Source organism: Camelus ferus, chromosome 13 (genome assembly GCF_009834535.1).
Source record: "Camelus ferus isolate YT-003-E chromosome 13, BCGSAC_Cfer_1.0, whole genome shotgun sequence".
NCBI lineage: Eukaryota > Metazoa > Chordata > Mammalia > Artiodactyla > Camelidae > Camelus > Camelus ferus.
In genome coordinates this window covers 26,067,998-26,087,562 of record NC_045708.1, presented here as the reverse complement: position 1 = coordinate 26,087,562, position 19,565 = coordinate 26,067,998, and the positions used below count along the sequence as shown (strand labels likewise).

At 45.7% G+C, this 19,565-nt stretch overlaps 1 protein-coding gene across 1 annotated transcript in view; it reads left to right on the top strand.

Moving 5' to 3' along the window:
- GRIK3 (glutamate ionotropic receptor kainate type subunit 3) overlaps positions 1-19,565 on the top strand; it is a 225,596-nt gene that overhangs the window by 127,683 nt on the left and 78,348 nt on the right. Inside the window, exons 2-3 of the mRNA XM_032495980.1 lie at positions 6,949-7,125; positions 17,380-17,637. Of these exons, the coding sequence (XP_032351871.1) occupies positions 6,949-7,125; positions 17,380-17,637 (435 nt within the window). The remainder of the gene's footprint in view (positions 1-6,948; positions 7,126-17,379; positions 17,638-19,565) is intronic.

Sequence of the window (19,565 nt, the reverse complement as noted above, 5' to 3'; positions counted from 1 at the left end):
AAGAGAATGGAGAGGAGCCAGTTGAATGGGGGCGCTGCCTGGAAGTGGGGTGGGGTGCTCCCTCCAGAAGCCAAGACCCAAAGCAGCCTGTCTTCCATGAGTGGAGCCTGGATCAGAACCCTGGCCCATCAGAGCCTGAGCTTCCACAGCTCCCTGCTCTATAGCGCCCTCTGCGCAAAAGAGAAGGAGGTCAAGAGGACCCAGAAGGCAGATGGTAAAAGAACCCTCAAAAGTTTTCCAGTTGTTGAGGTTTGGTGCCCCCTTCCCTTTCTCCAAAAGCACTGAGACGTAGGTGATTGATACTCTCCCTGGAGCAACGTCACCCTTATCTTAGGTCAGGTTCCCCAGATGCAGAGCCTGACTCAGGGATTCAGATGCCTGGGGTTGATAGCAGGGAAGAGTGCTCTTTAGGAAAACCCTGTAGGGGAGTGAGCAAAGCAGGACAGGGAAGGGGACAGGACTGAGCAAAGATGTGGTCTTAGGTAAGATCTGGCCTTTGTCTGATGCAAGGTGGGGATGTTGGGAGGGGCTCTGGAGCATACAGGCACCACAGAGTTATACCACCCTGAGGCAAGGGGACCACCTTTTTGAGCCCTAGTATTAATCAGTCATTAGCTGCAGGCTGCCCCCCAGGGTGGGATGAGTGATATAACCTTCTGGCCAAGGTGGTTTGGTGTAACTGGGAACAATTCTCTAGAGAAAAGGGCAGCCTGTGAATGGAACCAAGATTCACACCCAGGTCTACTGCCTTCAGAACCCACTCTCTGAACCTTTCTGCTGTATCCAAGTATTTGCTGCCTGGGTGTCCCTAGACACCCAAACTTTGGGGGTCACCTTGCCCTTCGTGTTGAAGTAGAATGACTCCCATCCTTGCACTGTGTTTGGGAGGTGGGAATGGGGGGAGCCTCTCCCCAGAAACATCTGAGATGCCCTAGGACTTCAGGTTTCTCCTAATCACCTCCTGTTCCAACTTCCTTCTCTGCTGACTCTTCCATCCCCTCTCATCCCACCTCCTGCACCTCTTGTCCTCCTTCTGTCCTGATTCGCCCTCTGCTGGGCTCTGCCCACCTTCCTTCGCTGTCCCCAAAGAGCACAAGGTGGGATCAGTTTCCTGTGACTGATTTTACTAATGATGGGGCTTCTGCAAGGAAGGAGACGACAGCGTAATTTAGGCCAACTGGACACTAAGCACCAGGAGTCACTGTGTTAACACAGCCCTTCCTGCCCTGGCCTCACCTGCCTTTGGTCCTGGGATATAGTGTCCTCTTCTTTCTCCCCATTTGCGCTCACTTCCTATCTATTCCCTTTCTCCTGGACTCTTCTTTGCCATCCTCTCCACAAGGAAGCTCAGCATTCCGTCTTTGTTTCTTTTGCACAACAATTCAGTACTATCTTTGTCTTATTTTCTCCATCTAGGCCCTTAAGGTGCTTTTACCTCTGAGGTAAAGGCTGTCTTTCCCCATGGAAGAGAGCCAGCTGGCCAAGTACAGCCCACTGCCTATTTTTGTAAACAAAGTTTTATTGAAACACAGCCGCACCCATTGTTTACTTATCATCTACTGCTTTCATGCTACAATCAAAAAGTCAAGTAGACCAGCTGGCCCATGAAGCCAAAAATATTTACTATCTTCTCCTTTATAGAAAAAGTTTGGGAACCCCTGCCCTAGAATGTGGAAAGCTCAGAATTTATTTTGCTTTTCTAGCATTGTTTCATGCCTCCTTTAATAACTACTCTTTACTAAGTCCTGGCCAAATGGTACACATTCAGCTCCATTGTTTTCTTTCTTCTTGCAACAGTCAACCCTTTGAAGTACATGCCCCATTTTAGGTGAAGAAACTGTGTCTCAGAGAGATTGAGTGAGTTCCTCCAGTGGGTAGAGCTGGGGTTTGGACAGAGGCATGGCTGTCACTGGAGCCTGAGTGGGGAACCTCTCCACTACTGGGTCTAACAGCCGAGCACCACACGTGCTGGTTATGGTCACCTGCTTATTGTCACCTGAGTGCTCCTAGGGAGCAGGGACCCAGGACTGACTTCTCTTATCCCAGCCCCCAGTGACAGTTTGGCAGGGGGCAGAGACCAGTGGGTACTCTTGGAACTGAATTGTGTATCCTCTAGGCTTGAGACCCTCTCTCTCCTCTCCCCCCCACCTGCCAAGGTCTGAGAGGCAGGCAAGGATATGTGAAGCCCTAGGAAATGGCCCATTGTCCCATGACCTTTGACCTTCTTTTGGGACAGGGCTCTGTAATGACTAGATTTCTCCTCAGGCTCTCTTGGAAGATTTTTTTTTAATTTTTACATTTTAAAATAATAAAAATAATACATATTCATTGGAAATAATTTGGAAAAATCAAGAAACTACAAAGAGCAAGATTAAAAGATTGAAAAAGAGCAAAATTAAAAGTTAAAACCCCTTCTACCCAGAGAAGGTCGCTAGTAACAGGATACAAATCCTTCTAGTCTTTTTTCTATAAATACAGATATGCGTCTTTTGTTTGATAAATAAGTATCACACTGTAATAGTATTTTGTTGCCTTTTGGTTGGGGCGGGGGGAAGGTGAGCATTTTCTGTATCATGAAATATTTTTAAGAGCAATTTTTAAAAGCTTTTTTCCTTATTACCAAAGTTCTTGTTCAATGCAGAGGACTTGGTTGGTTGGGGAAGCACTAAGCAAAAGCTATCCATTATCTTTTTACTTTCTAGAAAGAACCTCTGTTAACATTTCAGTGTATGCCCTTCTGGTATGTCCTTTTTGACTTTAATTGGAATTGCATTAAATTTATAAATTAATTTGAGGAGAACTGACATCTTTACAATATTGAGCCTTCCCTTCCAGGAGAAAGTTATGTCTCTCCATTTATTCAAGTCTTCTTTTATGTCCCCCAGTAAAGTTTTGTAGTTTTCTTGATATAGGAATTGCACATTTATTGTAAAGTATTTTATTTTTTTGTTGTTGCTTTTGTGAATAGGGTCTCTTTTCTCCCTTGAAATTCCTCACTGTTTATTGCTGGTTTATAGGACGGCATACATTTTTTTCTATATACGTTTTACATGCTGGCCATTTGATGAGCTTTCTCCTTACTTTCTACTAGGTTTTCATCTGATTCTCTTGAGTTTTTAAGAGAATGGTAGTAAGCATCTGCAGATAATATTGTGTCTCTTTTCTGATTGCACTACTATGATTTGTTATTTTTGTCTTATTTATACTGTTATTTTAAAGACTATTTTATTGTGGAGAGTGTCTGTCATATACGCTTAAGGAGAATGGTATAGTGAATCCCCCTGTACTCCCCACTTGGCCCCAGCAACCAGCAACCCATGACCTTTCCTGTCCTATGAGCACTCCCTTCACATCCTCCCCTCTCAGATTAATTTGAAGCAAATCCCGGACATCATATCACGCCATCCTATACCCTGACTGTGAATGCCTGCAACTTGTTCTGCCATATGGGTGGATTTTAATATATTGAGTAATCTTCTGCTTTTGAACATCAAGTTGTTTCTACTTTTTTTCAATATTATGTCAAGAATATCCTCATACATAAATGTTTATGTATTTCTAACTTTTTCTAAATTATACTTGCAGAAATGGAATTACTAGATCATATGGTATTTTGATCACTTACTTTCCTTTAAACACATATACACAATCACACGATGGCTTTTCTGATTAGAAATAGAACATGTGTTCGCCACAGAACTTTTTGGAAATACAGAAAAACACAAAGAAGGAAATTAAAGTCACCCATAAACCTCCCCCTCAGAAGGAACCCCCCCTTAACATCTGGGGATGCATTCTTCTTGTCTTGTTTTATGCATGTGCTCAACGTGTTTTTGCACCCCCACACAGACTCACGTGCGTGCACACTACATGTTACAAACTGTAAGCCTGCTTGAGAACCAGCACCAGGGTGGGGAGAGCAGCAGATTTATTTGTTCACTTTTTAAAACATTCACTTCTTTTTTTTTAATTTTCAAAACAATTGAACAACCCAGATACCCATCAACTGGTGGTGAATGAGTAAATAAAACGCAGTACATCCATAGAAAGTATTACTATTTGACAATAAAAAGAAATAAAGTACTGATACACATCACAACATGGATGAACCTCAGAAACATTATGCTCAGTGAAAAGAGCCAGTGCAGAAGACCACATATTGCCTAATTCCATTTATATGAAAAGCCCGAAAAAGCCAAATCTCCAGAGTCAGAAAGTAAATTAGTGATTGCCTGAGGCTGGGGGTGAAAACAATGATTGACTGTAAGTGGGCACCAGGGATCTCACTGGAGTGATGGAAATGTCCAGAAGTTGGGTTGTGATGGTCACACAATTTAGTAAATTCACTGAAAATCATTGAACACTAAAACAGGGTAAATCTGATGAAATTTCTTAATGTAAATAATACCTCAATGAAGTTTATTTTGTAAAAGAATAAAGTTTACTTGGGAAATAAGAAAGCAGAAGGAACAAAATGAGAAATCTGTTACATAGGACTATTCACTTGTTTTGTTTGGAAATGTTTCCTGTTCTTACGTCAGTGACGTAAATTCCTCCTCCTCTTCCTTCTATTCTTCCTTTTCTAACGTGGGGTCACACTGCATCTCCTGTGTTATAACTTTCTTTTTTTGCTTAAAATGTATCATAGATATTTCCCAAATCATTACATTTTTGCTCTCATGTGGAAATGTAGAGCAAATGGCCGTTCACTTACTGTTTCTCTGGTGTTGAACATCTCTAGATCCACCTCCTCATACATGATCTGTGTGCCCGTCATTGAAGTCAGTTCCTAGAAACCGAGGTATTGAGTCAAAGATGTGAGCATTTTTAAGGCTTTCTGATACATTTCTAATGGCCTTCTAGGAAGGTGGGTGTACCAGTTCCCACTTCCACCAACAGTAAAACAAATGTGTGTTTCCAAACACCCTCAGCAAAGCTGGGTGTTATAATTTCTTTTGTATGTCTGCCAATAACTCAGGCAAAAAGTGGTATTTTATTGCTAGTTTAAACTGAGTTTATTTGATTATCGCAGAGGATGCACATTTCTTCATATGTTAATAGCTCCTTTGTATTATTTTTTTTTCTTTTGTAAAATGCCCATGCTTGCCCTTTGCACATTTTTCTATTGGCGTATTTGTCTTTTTAAGAGTTTTAAGTGCTTTTTATAAGATAAGAACATCAAGCTTTACACTGGCTTATATGTTACGGATATTGTTTCCAAGTTTGTTGTTTGCATTTTAATTTTGTTTATGGTAGTTTCGACATATACACATTTTATGTTATTTCTGTGGAATTGCCAATTTTTCTCCTATGGTTTCTGACTTTATTGGAATGCCTAGGAAGACCTCAATATTATATAATATTCACAGAGATTGTCTTTTAAGGTACTTTTATAGTATTCCTCCCCTCCTTCCTTCCCTTACTTTCTTGCTATTTAATCTTTACTCCATCTGGAATTCATTTTGATATATAGCTTAAGATTGGAATCTTACTTAAATTTTCTCCCAAATAATTGAACAATTGTCTGAGCACAATTAATGAATAATTCATGTTCTACCTACTGATTGGAAATAGCCACCTTTATCATGTCTTAAATACTTATCTCTACTTGAATCTCTTTCTGGGGGCTTTTATCTTCTTCCATCGATCTATCTGTGTTTCCATATGCCATTAGGACATGGTTTTAATTATTTTGACTTTATGATAGATTTTAAATCTGGCAGTGGAAGTCACCTCTCATCTCTTTTTAAGCTGTCATTTTTTATTTAGTCTTCTAGGTGTATTTTAGAGTCATTTTGTCAAGTAAAAAAAAAAATACGTATATTCTTCTTGATTCAGATTGGAATTGCATTTAACTGCAAAAGTAATCTGGAGAAAAACTGACACCTTGATCCTTGACCCTAACTACCCAGGAACATGATGTGCCACCTCATTTAAATCTATTTTTATGTCTCTCACTTAAGGTGTTTTGTTATTTTTAATATTAGAACTGGTTTATGATTAGTTTTCCTAATATTTTGTTTATATTGTAAAGGATATCCTTTTGCCAGATACAACATTGTAAACTGACTTTACTTCAATTTAAAAAAAAGATAAATATTATAAAAAAAATTTTTTACTGGTCATTGCTGATTTAAAGAAACACTTAATTTGTGTTCATTAAACTTGACTCTCCTAATAGTTCTTACTAGTTTTCATGTTTAGGGATTATTTCAAGAGTTTTTAGGAAAGCACTTAGATCATTTGCAAATAAGAATTTTTTTCTTTCCAAGAGGTATGCCTCTAAATTCATTTTCCTTCTCATCTCATTGGTTAATGGTGTGATGTGATTCCTTACACTCCTTTTTTTTCCCCCTTTAATGAGAATGCCTCTAGTGTTTCACCATTAGTTGATATTAAAGGCCAATTTGAGGTGAAGATGCTTCAAGGAAGTGTTTTTTCTGGAGCTAGTTTATTAAGCATTCTTAACAGCAATAGGTATTGAATTTTATCAAATGCCTTTCTGTATTTTGTGAGTTGATCATATTTTTTTCCCTTTGAACTATTGATGTGACAGAATGATCTTCATAGATTTCTTTATATTGAACCACCCTCACATTCCTGGAATACAACTCTGTGGTCATGGTGTGTTATCCTTGAAATATTCTATTAGATTCTACTTGCCAGTACTCAATAGGGAATTTTCATAGCAATATTCACAAGTTGGTCATTTTATTTTGGCTCTATGTGTCAGTCCCTGTTATCAGGAATTTGCTAGCTGAGTGAAATGAACTGGGAGGATTTTCGTATTTTTTTATGCCCCAGCACAACTTCTACATGTGGGAATTACCTAGCATACTATTAAATATCTGGGGAAAGATTCTTGCCCATAAAACCTTCTGAGCCAAGCAGCTTTCTTAGCAGCCCTCCTCCTTCCCCAGCACACACAATTTTACCCATCTCTCACAGGAGGAATCTTTGAGTATGCAGACGGCCCCAACGCCCAGGTCATGAACGCTGAGGAACATGCCTTTCGATTTTCTGCCAACATCATCAACAGAAACAGGACTCTGCTGCCCAACACAACCTTGACCTACGACATCCAGAGGATTCACTTCCATGACAGCTTTGAGGCCACCAAGAAGGGTGAGTGCGCTGCCCCTACCGCTGCCATCCTGGCCTGGGGGGGGTGGGGGTGGGGGGGTCGGGGTGGGGGTTGCTGTCCAAGGTCCTGAAAACGGGCCAAAGCTCTGGGTTGATTTGAGGCTTAGAGCCTTTTCTGCCTGGTTTCAGGACCAGCCTCAGGCCCAGTTCATCTTAGGCTGTGTCATCTCCCAGGATCAGTGGGTTGTCCCTCAGGAGTTCCCAGAGGCCAAGAGAGAATGAAGGGCCAGGGGAACAGGGTGGGTCTGAGGGGTGGGGGCCTGATATGGGTAAGGAGGCTAGCCTTGGTCTCCAAAGCCTCTGAATCAAAGCCAGCATTTTCAAACTTATTTTTTCTTTCATTGAAATCCTACACAGTATATCAGTATTTGGAAAATATATATAAAACAGATAACGTATGAGCTCAAATACACAACATTTACTTGCCATAAAAAGACTTACTGAAAACAAAAACAGCTGTTTCTGTGGCTATGACAGTTTGAACCCAGAGGCTGTGGATGACACTTGAAGTCTGACATTGGTTTTAGCTTTCAGTACATCTCCATATTTTTGTTTAGTCTGCATAATAACCAGAAAACCATAGTTCACAAAAATAATTGTAGTAAACCCAGTTTTCCTCACACCTGAATTTTAAAAAATCAAATATTGAGCTGCGTTCTTTCACGTTAGTGGTACATTTACAATAAACTCCAGTGACTGCATAGACTGAACTTTATTCCAAGATCCTCAAGGAAAAAACAAGGTAACTTGTCAATACCTCAATGAGCTAGCAGTATCCAATGTGGCATATGGCACATTTGAGTATACAAGTATGTTCTTTGTCCCTGTCTTTAAAAATGCAGTTAATATATATAGTTTCTTAGAATTTAATGTAAAGGCTTAGATAACTCTGGAAATAACTTCCAAAGAACCCTCGAATTCCATGCAACACTGTTAAAAAAAATCTTGGACCTAAGAAATCTCATTCCTAGGGAAGTCTAGGTCATCCTTCTTATAATATGCTGTCATAGCACATTGCTTTTCTTCTTCAAGGCCCTTGTCACAATTTGTAGTTAAATAATTGTATGTATTTAATGTCTTTCCCCTTATTTCCAACACCTCTGAAAGGAAGTCTCTCTCCTGTTAACTGATACAGCCTGGCACCTACAAGACTGGCATATAGTAAATGCTCAGTGAAATGACCGTTGAATGAATCAATGAATGAGTAGTGTGAGAATGGGGTGCGGGAAGCTGAGCATCATTGCCCAGGATTTCTGTCAGTTGAGCATTATCCATGCATCTTGGGAAGACTAAGGCCCATCCACAAGCTCCCCTTGGTCTTTCTAAGGGGTTCTCAGGAGTTAATCAAGGTCTCCTGGACTCTCAGGTGCAGACCTGCCAAGGTGCTGCCTGCTGCTGGCTCTGTTTTCCAAAGTCCCATTGTGGGTACACATCTCAGCACAGAAAGGCAGCATAGTATGGGCTTGGAGCCAGACTGCCTGGACTTGCACCCTATCCATTCTGATATTAGTTGTGTGACCTTCCACAATATGCCCCGTGCCTCAGTTTTTTCATCTATGAAATGGGCACACCTCTGAAGTGCTTGGCACTTCAGTGTCTGGCATATATGAGGTACTATTGGACTTTGTTCTTATCACATTGGCTGCCTTGCTTTCCACACACTGAGCCATCAGGTCAAGGGCCTCACACCTACAGGTGCTTCACTGCTGGTCCCTGACTCACCCACCTTGCTTCTCCACACCTTGTGCGCTGAAGGTTGGTGGAGGTTGGCGAGGGTCCCGGCATTAAACACTGTTACCACTGACATTTTTGAGGCCACTGCCTCAGTGTCAACCTGCACACAGACTAGAGGCACCCCATCCTATTAGCCTTAAAGAGTGGTCCTTTGTCATCACTTCATCCCTCCTCTCCCTGTGCTGGCATGCACTCCTCACTGCCCACATCCTCCTAGCTCTCTCCCAGCATGCCCTGCAGCCAACACCGTGCAGTCAGGTCTCCACCTCCCTGCTGAGAGTCCATGCTGGCACCCTCTGCCCGGCCTTGTCCAGCTAGAAAATGACTGAACTCACTTAACTCACTTAAAACTGCTCGGTAAAAAGGTAAAAAGACACAGAACAAATGCCTGGGGACAGAACACAGAGGCCCACGTGGGACACAACCACCCCAAAGGGCTGGGCTGTCTTCTGCCCATTTTTTCTAAAACTCACTAAAAGAATATGATGACTCTCTAGTGGTGCACCTGCCGTTCAGCACAGGGACCTTTCCCGGCAGTGAGCCCAGGGCAGAGCTTCAGAGCCTTCCGAAGGCACTTCCTCCAGCAGGAACTCACAGTCTCACACTATGTGGAATTACCTGGTGGTAGGTGAGTAGACCTGAGACAGAAACACTCAGTACTGAAAGTCCAGCCAGATTGGTTGAAGTGACCAAAGCTACAGCCCCTACCTACCCTACAGCAGGTCACACGACCTGTTTATTTGTAGTCCTGTCTAGTCTAGCCCCAACATGACCCTCCAGCCACGTCTGTGCCGCTCGCTTTCTCAGCCCCTGGATTCTAGCCATCTGTGCCGTACTCAGGGGGCCATGCTTCTTCTGACCTCAGGGCTTTACTCGTGCTCTTCTCTCTGCTTATAATTCCTTTCCCCATCCCACACTGCCCTGCCCTTTGTCTAAATAACTCCTCCTTCTCCTCACTTCTAATCTTCAGGGGGAGCCCTCCCCAAGCCCCCAGAGAAGGTTAGATCTCCCTGCTTCCATCTTATAAACACTGTGGACTTTCTTTTCTCACCTCTGATGCCGGATGTGTGTCAGTGTGTAATTATTGTCTATCTCTTCAGCAAGACTGCCCTCCCTTTGCCTCTTCATTGCTGTGCTATAGAGTCATGGTTCTGACCGCTGGTGCCATACACTCATTTACCTGTTTTTGAACTCTACATAAATAGAATACCATGTGCTTTTTTGAGTCTTGCTTCTTTCACCCTACAATAGATCTGTGAGATTCATCTCTGTTGTTGGATATAGCAGTGGTCTCTTGTTCTTCATTGTTGTATAGTGTTCCATTATATGAATCTACCACAGTTTTTAAAAATCAAATTTACTGTTGGACATTTGATTGTTTCCACCTGAGGCCACAGAGTAGTGCTGCTATGAACATTCTTAGAGATGTTTTTTGGTGCACACATGTGCACATTTTTTGTTAGGTACATACCTAGGAGTGGAAGTGCAAGGTCATTGGATGCACATATGTCCAGCCTAATGGTTTTCCAAAGTTACTGTACCAACTGGCATGCCCTCCAGTCATGCATGACAGTTGTAGTTGGCCCAGGTCTTTGCTGACTCTGATAAAGTCAGTTTTCTTTTTGGTGGTTTACGTTGTGGATGTCTCATTGTGGTTCTGTCTTGCATTTCCCTGCTGGCCGGAGGTATTGAGCAGCTTTTCATATGCTAATAGACCATTTAGAGCTTCTCCTTCCTGGAGTGCCTTTTGGAGCCTTTGAACCACTTTTGAAAATTGAGTTGCTTGTCTTTTCTCATTGACTTGTAGGAGTCTTTTATATATTCTGGATATGCATCCTTTGTTGGATCTACATATTGCATGCATCTGTTGCAGACGAGCTGGCCTTTTCACTCTCTTAGTAGTATATTTTGAGGAGCAAAGTTTTCAATTTAAAGGAGTCTAATTTATCAATACTTTCCATTATGGCTAATGCCTTTTGTGATCTGTTTTGTCTACCCTAAGGTCATGAAGATATCCTCCTATGTTCTCTTCTAGAAGCTCTACTGTTTTGTCTGTCATAGTTAGCTCTATGATCTATCTCAAATTGATTTTCTGGGCATGGTGGGAGGTAGAGGGTGAGGTGTGTTTTTTCCTCAACAATGCTGGTTGGAGTGAAAACTGATTCAACTTCTCAGGAGAACTGTTTTTAAGTATCTACTAAAGTGAAATGTATGTCTGTAAGGAGGTTCCTAGCCACTTTCTTGATAATAGCCAAACACTGGAAATAAATTAAAGGCCCATCAACAAAAGAATGGCCAGACTGGGGGTACATTTATACAACGGGATTGAATCAGCAATAAAACCAAAACCAACTCTTGCTACGCACGACATCATGGATGAGACTCACAGGTGTGTTATAAGTGAATGAACAGAGATCCTGTCTCAGGGAGGGAGTACAGTGGCTATTAACTGGAAAGGGGAAGACAGAACCTTCTTAAGTGATGGAGATGTTCTATATTTTATCTAAGTAGTAGTTACATGAATGAAGTTATATATAAAAATTCGTAAAAGTCTGTGCTTAAAATTAATGCACTTTACTGTACTATATTATATCTCAATAAAAAAAATTTAAGCAGCTCCACTCTTCCTTAATGTCCTTCTGATAATATACCTAAGACAGACCACTGCTGTGGTTAGAAGCACCACTGTCTGACCCTGGAGGCATTTCTGCTGTTGGATCATGCTCCCCATTGGGCATCCTCCATCCCTCCAGGAAACCCATGTTCTGTGATCTTTATTTTTCCTTTTGATCTTTGGTTTTTAAAAATGTATTCCTCTGGAGCATCATTAGGGTTCTTCCTGGGGTAGGGGGTGAACTTGGACCTAATTCTAATTAACCCAATGATAATTCATTTTCCCTAGGCAAATGTTCTCATCACAGCTGGACCCAGCCCCCTCAGGCCATATGAGTTGAGGGGATACAGAGGCACAGAGCCTCGTACAGGCTGCCCTGCCAGTTCTGGTTAAATTAGTCCTTCCCTCCACATGAGGCCCAGGAGGCCTTTCCTCATTAACAGGGACTTTCACTTATTGTCTTTATTTTTAAATGTTTTGTGGAAAATTAAAAGATGAGTGACTGCCAGGCAGTGTCTGAGCCAATAGCCCAGAGAGCGTCTGTGTTTTCTTCCAAGCCTGACCGGAGTGGGCCTGGAATCGACCCAGCCCTCCCCAGGCTCCTCTCCCTTCACTTATTCTCTGGGCTGCTCGATTCCTTTTAAGACACAAATTGATTGGGATAATTTTTGCTCTAACTACAATTGCCATGGAAAGAGGGTGGGGGGAATTGCATTCAGGCTGTGGACTCCTGCAATGACTGTGAACCACTGAGTTACTGTAAAATGACCAGAAAATGGATTCAAAATTGAAGCCACAAATAATGTAATTACTGCTGCTTGTGCCCAGGGCTGCCAGAATGAGGGCAGGCTGCTGCCCGGGAAACATCTGGAGACAAAGCTTCTGCTGCTCCTGTTGCTGTACCCCTACCCTGGTCCCTTTGGGGACTGGAAGAGCCTCGGAGGGTGGAAATAACATGCAGGGGAGAAGAAAGGGATGTGGAGAGAAGCATGGGGAAGAAAATGTTGACGAGCACAACTGATGTCTCCTGCCACCCAACAGGGAGCTCTAACCACTGTGACTTTTAGAATGAAGCCCAGTGTGGTCATTATCATCATATCACATCATTGTCACCTCTGTCAACACCAAAGCACTATCATCACAATTACTGTCATCACTTATCATCAACCATGGTTATCACCTCCACTCTTCACATCCCTACTATCATAGCCCCTACTACCATCATAGCCCCTACTATCATCAGCAGCATCACTGTAGTGACAGCAACGTCTTCATCGTCACCAGTCTCATCAATGCCAACATCGTCGCCATCATTCCTACTATTGTTATCTCTGTTATAGTCACGTCATTATCACTAATCTTATCAGTATCATTGAAATTGTAATCACCCCCATTCATATCCTTGCCAACATCACTGCCCCTCCCGTCATCATCACCATCACCGTCATGACATCAGCATCTTTAACATCATCTCTCATCACCACCACCATCATCACCACCATTAGTGTTATCACCATCAACATTGTTATCACCTCCTCTCTTATGAGCACTTACATCATCATCATCATTCCTACCATCATCATCGCCATTACTGACATGGCATTGACATATTTATCATTGTCAGTCCCTCATCACCATCCCACCATTGTCACAACATCATCATCATTCCACCCTCATCAGTGCCATGATCATCAACAGCCTCACAGTATGGTCTTCACCATCACAACTATCCCAAGGATCATCACAGTTTCCTTTATCGTTAGCCTCACAATTGGTGTCAGAATCAAAATCACTTCCTTCAAGATCCCTCTTATAATCCTCTGCATCATCATAATTTGTGGTTGGTCCACTCTCCTCTGCCTCAGTCAAACAGGATCCCCAGACCTTGGCCCCGGGCAGGGGGTATGACCCAAAAGACTGGGCTGTTTGAGGATGAGGGTGGCAGAGCAGCATTTGCCTGCCTGCTTCAAGGCATGGATCAAAATGGGAAATCCAAAAGACAGGTTCTTGGAGAGGGTAGTGGAAGGAATGAGACACAAAAGTCATTTGACCAAGTCATCAGTCAGAAGGTCCTAGAAGGAAAAGAAAAAGAGTAGAGATGGGAGATAGTGGAATGGAAACCAGGGACATGGAGGACAGCTGGAAAGTTCAAAACAGAGGGAGGAGGTAGAGCATGAGAGAAACCTACAGGTTTCACAGGGTGCCTGTCTCCTCAGGTTTGGGCAAGAGGGAGGGAGGGACAGTGGATGGCTGTCACTCACTCTCACCATCTCTTCCATGTTGGTATCCAGCCTCCATGGCTACAGGATGGCTTGGGGAGCAGCTGTTTGCATGGGGACAGTGGTCAGAGAGACATTCAAGACACCCAGAGAGCAGAAGAGCAGTGTGAACGGGCAGTGAGAGTATAGGTCAAGGCATGCCCTCCTGGGGGCAGGGCCCCAAAAAGGACCTTCCCCAAATTGGACCATTTACCAGCAAACCTAGAGTTCCAATTTTTGGAGCATTTATTGTCACCGGGGTTTATGTCACACACACACAGTCACACAGAGTGATGCTGAGGTTTGTTCACTGTAGGGTGACAATAGCAGGGATAAAACCGTGCTTCCCTGACTTGGTCTCCAGTCCCACAACTGTAGGAGCACCAGGAACGCACCATGTGCCCCACTGTGTGTCCTCTCCTGCACTTGGCATTGGCCACGAGGAGTCCTGGTCACCCAGGAGATGCCCTCTGTGCTGGCCCTGCTGCCTCCCACACGTGGCCGTGCTCTCCTGTGTTCCAGGTGGCTCCAGCAGACTCCTGGCAATAACCAGCCCACCCCCCAGAGGGCTCTATCTTTCGCCCAGACCAGAATGGCATTCTCTGGTGTTCTTGGGGGAAGTACCAATTTCAGGGGAAATAACTACTTTGAACAATATCTCCTATTCCTAGGAGGCAGTGAGGGAAGAGGGGCAGATGTCAGTGGAGAGGAAAAATACCCTAAAGACCACACATTCTGACCAATTCAAAACCACCCTTTATCTTTGGATCCACTGGTACCACTTAGCCCAGGCAAGAGGGGCCCTTTCCCAGGGCCTGTGCTTTGGAGGGGCTGCCCTCACCTCTCCTCTGGTTGGCGTCTCCCCCCAGGACGAGGGGTCAGTGAGACCAAGGAGACTTGCCCAGCAAGAGCCTGTTCCCTGCCCTTCTGGCTTTGCTCCGAGTATCTAGAACTCTGAATTTTCTGCCCAGTTGGCTCTGCACCCCCCCCCTCCAGGCCTGCATGCGCCTCTGCCCTGGGCTGTCCTCCAGAGGGAAAGCCATGCTGCTGTGGCCACACCCCTAGGCCCTATCTAGGAGTGACCAAGGGACAGCTGTTTGCAAGGCGTGTGGACAGAGCTTGGGCATAAGAAGTGGGGTGTCCACATGGGGGAATTCAAGGCCCTTTATGGTTCCGAGTAGAACCAGTGGTCAAAGAGAAGGGGACAGGGTGGTGGCTGGTGCCACCTCTCCCCACGTCACTGAGTGTGAGAGGTCTCCATTCTCACCTGACTGGCCAGCTTGTGATGAAGGGATATCTGCCAAGGTAGAAGGAAAGGGCATATTTTATATAACAGTTTGTTAGCTTGACTTGTGTTTAAATATTAAGCCACAAGGTATGTGGGCCTCTCTTTGTTCTCTGGCCCTGGGCCCTGCAAATCTCAGGGGCAGGCCTGAGCCTGGTAGGTCATTCCCAGAGGGCCTTGCTGGCAGCCAGGACATGTCTGAGTCCACTGCGGATCCATGTCTTGCCTCCTACCTGCAGTCATATATTCATCCATGTACACATAGCGTGGCTCCCATGGCCACAGACAGGTGGGTGTACTGATGCTCCAGCCAATGGTTGCAAGTGACGGAAAACCAAATCCTAACTGGCTGAAGCAAAAAAAGTATGTGTTGGTTCATGTAACCAAAGTCCAGGGTTCCACTTGATGGTGGGGCTCATCTTTCTTTCTCTCTCTCAGCTCTGCTCACCTCCACCCTGACTCCATTTGCAGACAAGCACTGTGCTTGTTCTGTGAACACAGGTGGCTACTGCACCTCCAGCTCTTGCCTCCTCCCAGGTCCACTTATAGCAGAAAGAGCCCCCCTCTCAGTGGGAAGTCTCATGCCATCCCATTGGCTCCATCTGATCACATGACCATCCTCTAAACAAATGGCTGTAGCCTGGGGGTGGTGAGTGAGCAGTCAGCCTTGGGTCTAGGTCACCGGCCCTACCCCTCAGAGGCTGAAAGTGTGAAAGGCAGTGGAGCCCAGAGGAAAACTAGAGACAGTTGGCAGAAAAAGGACAGCAGCCCCTGGGGAGCCCACCCCCTGACTGCCCCTGAGAGGTCCCACTTTATGGATCTTTTAGGCACAATCCCTGCATGAGCCAATGCCTCCTTTGTGCCCCAGCTGTCCTGGGTCTTCTCATTTCATGCTCTGCTGTGCCCACTGATGTCTGCCCTTCCCAGAAGCATCTGCTATCTGACCTGCCTGAGCCCTCGGCCTCCCCCAGGAATGTGAACTATTTGAAGGCAGGGATTCAGCATCCATTCACTCAGCAGATGTCGATTAAACACCTACTCAGACCAGATACTGTGTTAATCCCTGTTGATACAGCAAGAAACAGCATAGATCAAGGTCTTGCCTCCCTGAAGCTTACTACATTTTAGTGGGAGGAGAAAGTCAACAAATGAACAAGACTTCGGTGGTCATTTAATAATGAAACAAAGCAGGTATGGGTTTTTGGAAGTGTGGCTGGATAGGGATTGCTGTTAAGACACTAAGACACAAAGACCTGGAGGGACGGAGGTAGGGAGTCATGTGGATATCTGAGGGAAGAGCATTCCAGCCAGAAGGGACAGTAAGTACAAAGGCCCTGAGGCAGGCATGAGCTTAGTGTGTTTGAGGAACTTCATGGAAGCCAGTGGGGCTTGAGGGCTGTGAGGAAGGGCAAGAAGGGTGGAAGATGAAGTCAGCAATATGATGGTGGTGAAGGGAACAGAAATGGGGAGAAGCTACAACAGCAGGACCACATTCATCATTGTAAGGACTTTAGCTTTTAGACTGAGTAAAATGGGAGCTCTTGGAGCAAGGGGCTCATTCACCCTAGGTTCTGAAAAGCAAGATGGTAGGGAAGATTATGGAGGATGCCAGAACCAGTAAGGAAGCTTCTGTAATACTGCAAGCGAAAGATGATGGTGGCTTGGATGAGAATGGAGTGGAGAGAAGTGATCAGATTCAGATATACTTGGAAGGTGAGGCAACAGGAGTTGCTGGTGGGTTGGGTTGTGGGTTATAAGAGGAGAGGAGTCAAGACAAAACCATGGTTTGGGACATAAGGCACTGGGACTGTGGAGCGGTCATATACTGGGATGGGGAAGGCTGAGAGGAGAAGAGGGGGTTAGGTATTGGACACAACAGGTCTGAGATGCGTCTTAGACATCCAGATGGCGATGGTGTGTGAGAGGTGAGACATATGAGTTGGATTTTAGGGAACAGTAGGGGCTGGAGGTTTAAGAGGCGTCAGCAGGTATGTGTTTCATTCCTATGTGTTACTTAACATCCCCCCCACCCAGAATAGGGCCAGATACAGAGCTGGTGATTCTAATCACAGCAATGTTAATGTCCAGAAAAATTATCATTTCTATTTCACAAGTGCTATGCAGTGTCTTATACTCATTATCTCATTTGAATTTCCTGTGATCCCATGAGGCAGAGGCTATCACAACCCCAGTTTCCAGATGAGGAAACTGAGATTCAGAGAGCTCATCAGTTGTCCACCCTCAGAGGGATCACCAGGATCACTGCCTCCCATGCCTACAGTGCCCGCTGCCTGATAAGACAGCGCTGACCCCTGTACCATCCTTCCCTCCCTCCTTCTGTGCAGCCTGTGACCAGCTGGCGCTGGGGGTGGTGGCGATCTTTGGACCATCCCAGGGCTCCTGCACCAATGCTGTCCAGTCCATCTGCAACGCGCTGGAGGTGCCCCACATCCAGCTGCGCTGGAAGCACCACCCACTGGACAACAAAGACACCTTCTACGTGAACCTGTACCCGGACTATGCCTCTCTCAGCCACGCCATCCTCGACCTGGTCCAGTACCTCAAGTGGCGATCGGCCACCGTGGTCTATGATGACAGCACAGGTGGGTAGCCAGGCCTGGCCGGGCCGAAGGCAGGGGGTGAGGGTGGCGCAGCCCCAGGACTGAGCTCATTGTCTCTCGCCCAACTCAGCTGTCCCTGGGGAAAAGGTCTGCACTTACAGCCTCATCCAGCCACAGCAGTACTCACCCTGCACTCACCCACAGCCTGGTGCACACCGGTCACTCTCACACCTCACCCAGCCCAGCACACTTCACACCTGCCCTGCAGCTTCCCCACACTCCCACTCCACCCCAGCACCATGGTCCAGGCTGCCCTCGGCACCCACCGGAGCACCTGCACTCGCACATGCACGCCCACCCCTGCCTGCACTCCCACATTCACACATTCCCGTCGGCAGCCAAAACACCCAGCCCCGTGCTGGCTACAGGCTCAGGCTCTGGACTCCAACCCACCACCCATGCTGTGTGCCCGCGCTGCCCTTGCTAGCTGGGCGGCACGGAGCTGTTTCCGCTCCTCCTCTTTCTTTTCGAAGACTCAAGTCCCAAGACATTTCTTAGCCCAGCCTTTAAAGAGAGAGTGACCTTGGCAAGTCACTTAACCCATCTGGCCCTGCTCTGCCCACGTGACAAGTCAAGAACGGCAGCGTCGAGCTTGGAGAGAGAGCCCGCCACCTCTCGGCTGCCTGTGATTCAGGGTCAGCTCTTGATTACCTCCTCATGGAGAATGGGACTAGTAGGGGTGAATCCCTCAGGAAAGACAGCCAGAAGCTGTTCGGTTAAGTCGGGATTCGACAAACCTCTCTTGAGTTCCTGCTGTCCCCAAAGTGCCAGACAGAAGATCCTGGATGGCAGAGACCCTCACCCCTGCTAAGTACCCCTTAGGGGCGCTCCTGCCCAGCTCCCAGTCCTGGCCAGTGTTTCTGCAGCCCTGTAGTTTTGTCTGTCTTAACATACGACCACGAGTGATTGTCTACCTTGGAGCCTGTTTCTGCTTCTAGACCACAAGCCTTCTGTGCCTCCAGGGTTTAGTGCAGAGCCTGGTACAATGTAGACGTTGAAATGTTTGTTGAATTGAATTGAATTGAACCAAAAGTAAAATGGAAATAAACTATAATTAAATATTGTAGGAAAAGGGTGCTTTGAGCAATGGTGAGGAAGAAGAAATAAGGATGTGGCTGTGCCATCTTCTTTGGAGAAGGTAGTCAGATTGGAGGAGAGTGAGTGGCCGCCCAGAGGCCATCAGAGCTGAGCATCAGGGGCAGGCACCGACAGTCAGAGCCAGGGCACCTGGGGAGAGGCGGCTCCCTGGCCTTGGCTGGCCTGGGCTGACTTGGCAGAGGAGAGGAGACATGAGCCTGGCCTTGGGGATGGATGGACATGGAGAGGAGCCAGGAGGGCATTACAGGAAGGGGAACGATGTGCACAAAATGAGAAGGTGGGGCAGTCTCGTCAAGAGGACAGTCTGGTGGAGGGAGAGGGTTCCAACATGGGGGGGGAGGTCAGATATACAGGCTGTGTACAAGGTCTCTGCTGTGTAGCTTCAGAGTTCTGGGTTTGTCTTAACAGCAGCCAGGACCATTGAGGGTTGTTGAGCAAAGAAGCAGAATACTAAAAGCAGAGTTTCAGAAGGGAGCTCTGACAGCAGTGCACAGAGGACTGGGAGAGAGCCTGGAGTGAGAAGACTGAAGCAGAGGGGCTGTACTGGCCCAGGCAGGAAGCAAGGAGGCCTGAATTTGAGGGGCTGCTTGGAAGAGAGCTTGGGGCCAGAATGGGAGAGAAGAACTGGATGTGACAGGTGATACTGAAAATATGTGGGGGTGTCCTGGACACAGTGGTCAGAACAGACACTGGCAGAAACCACTGCCCGGCAGTACTGGGGCCTCCAGGCTGGGTGAGAGTAGAGAGGCTTTGCAGAGAAAGAGATGCTGTGACGTGAAGGTGGATGCTGTACCAGTGAGACTGGGCAGAGT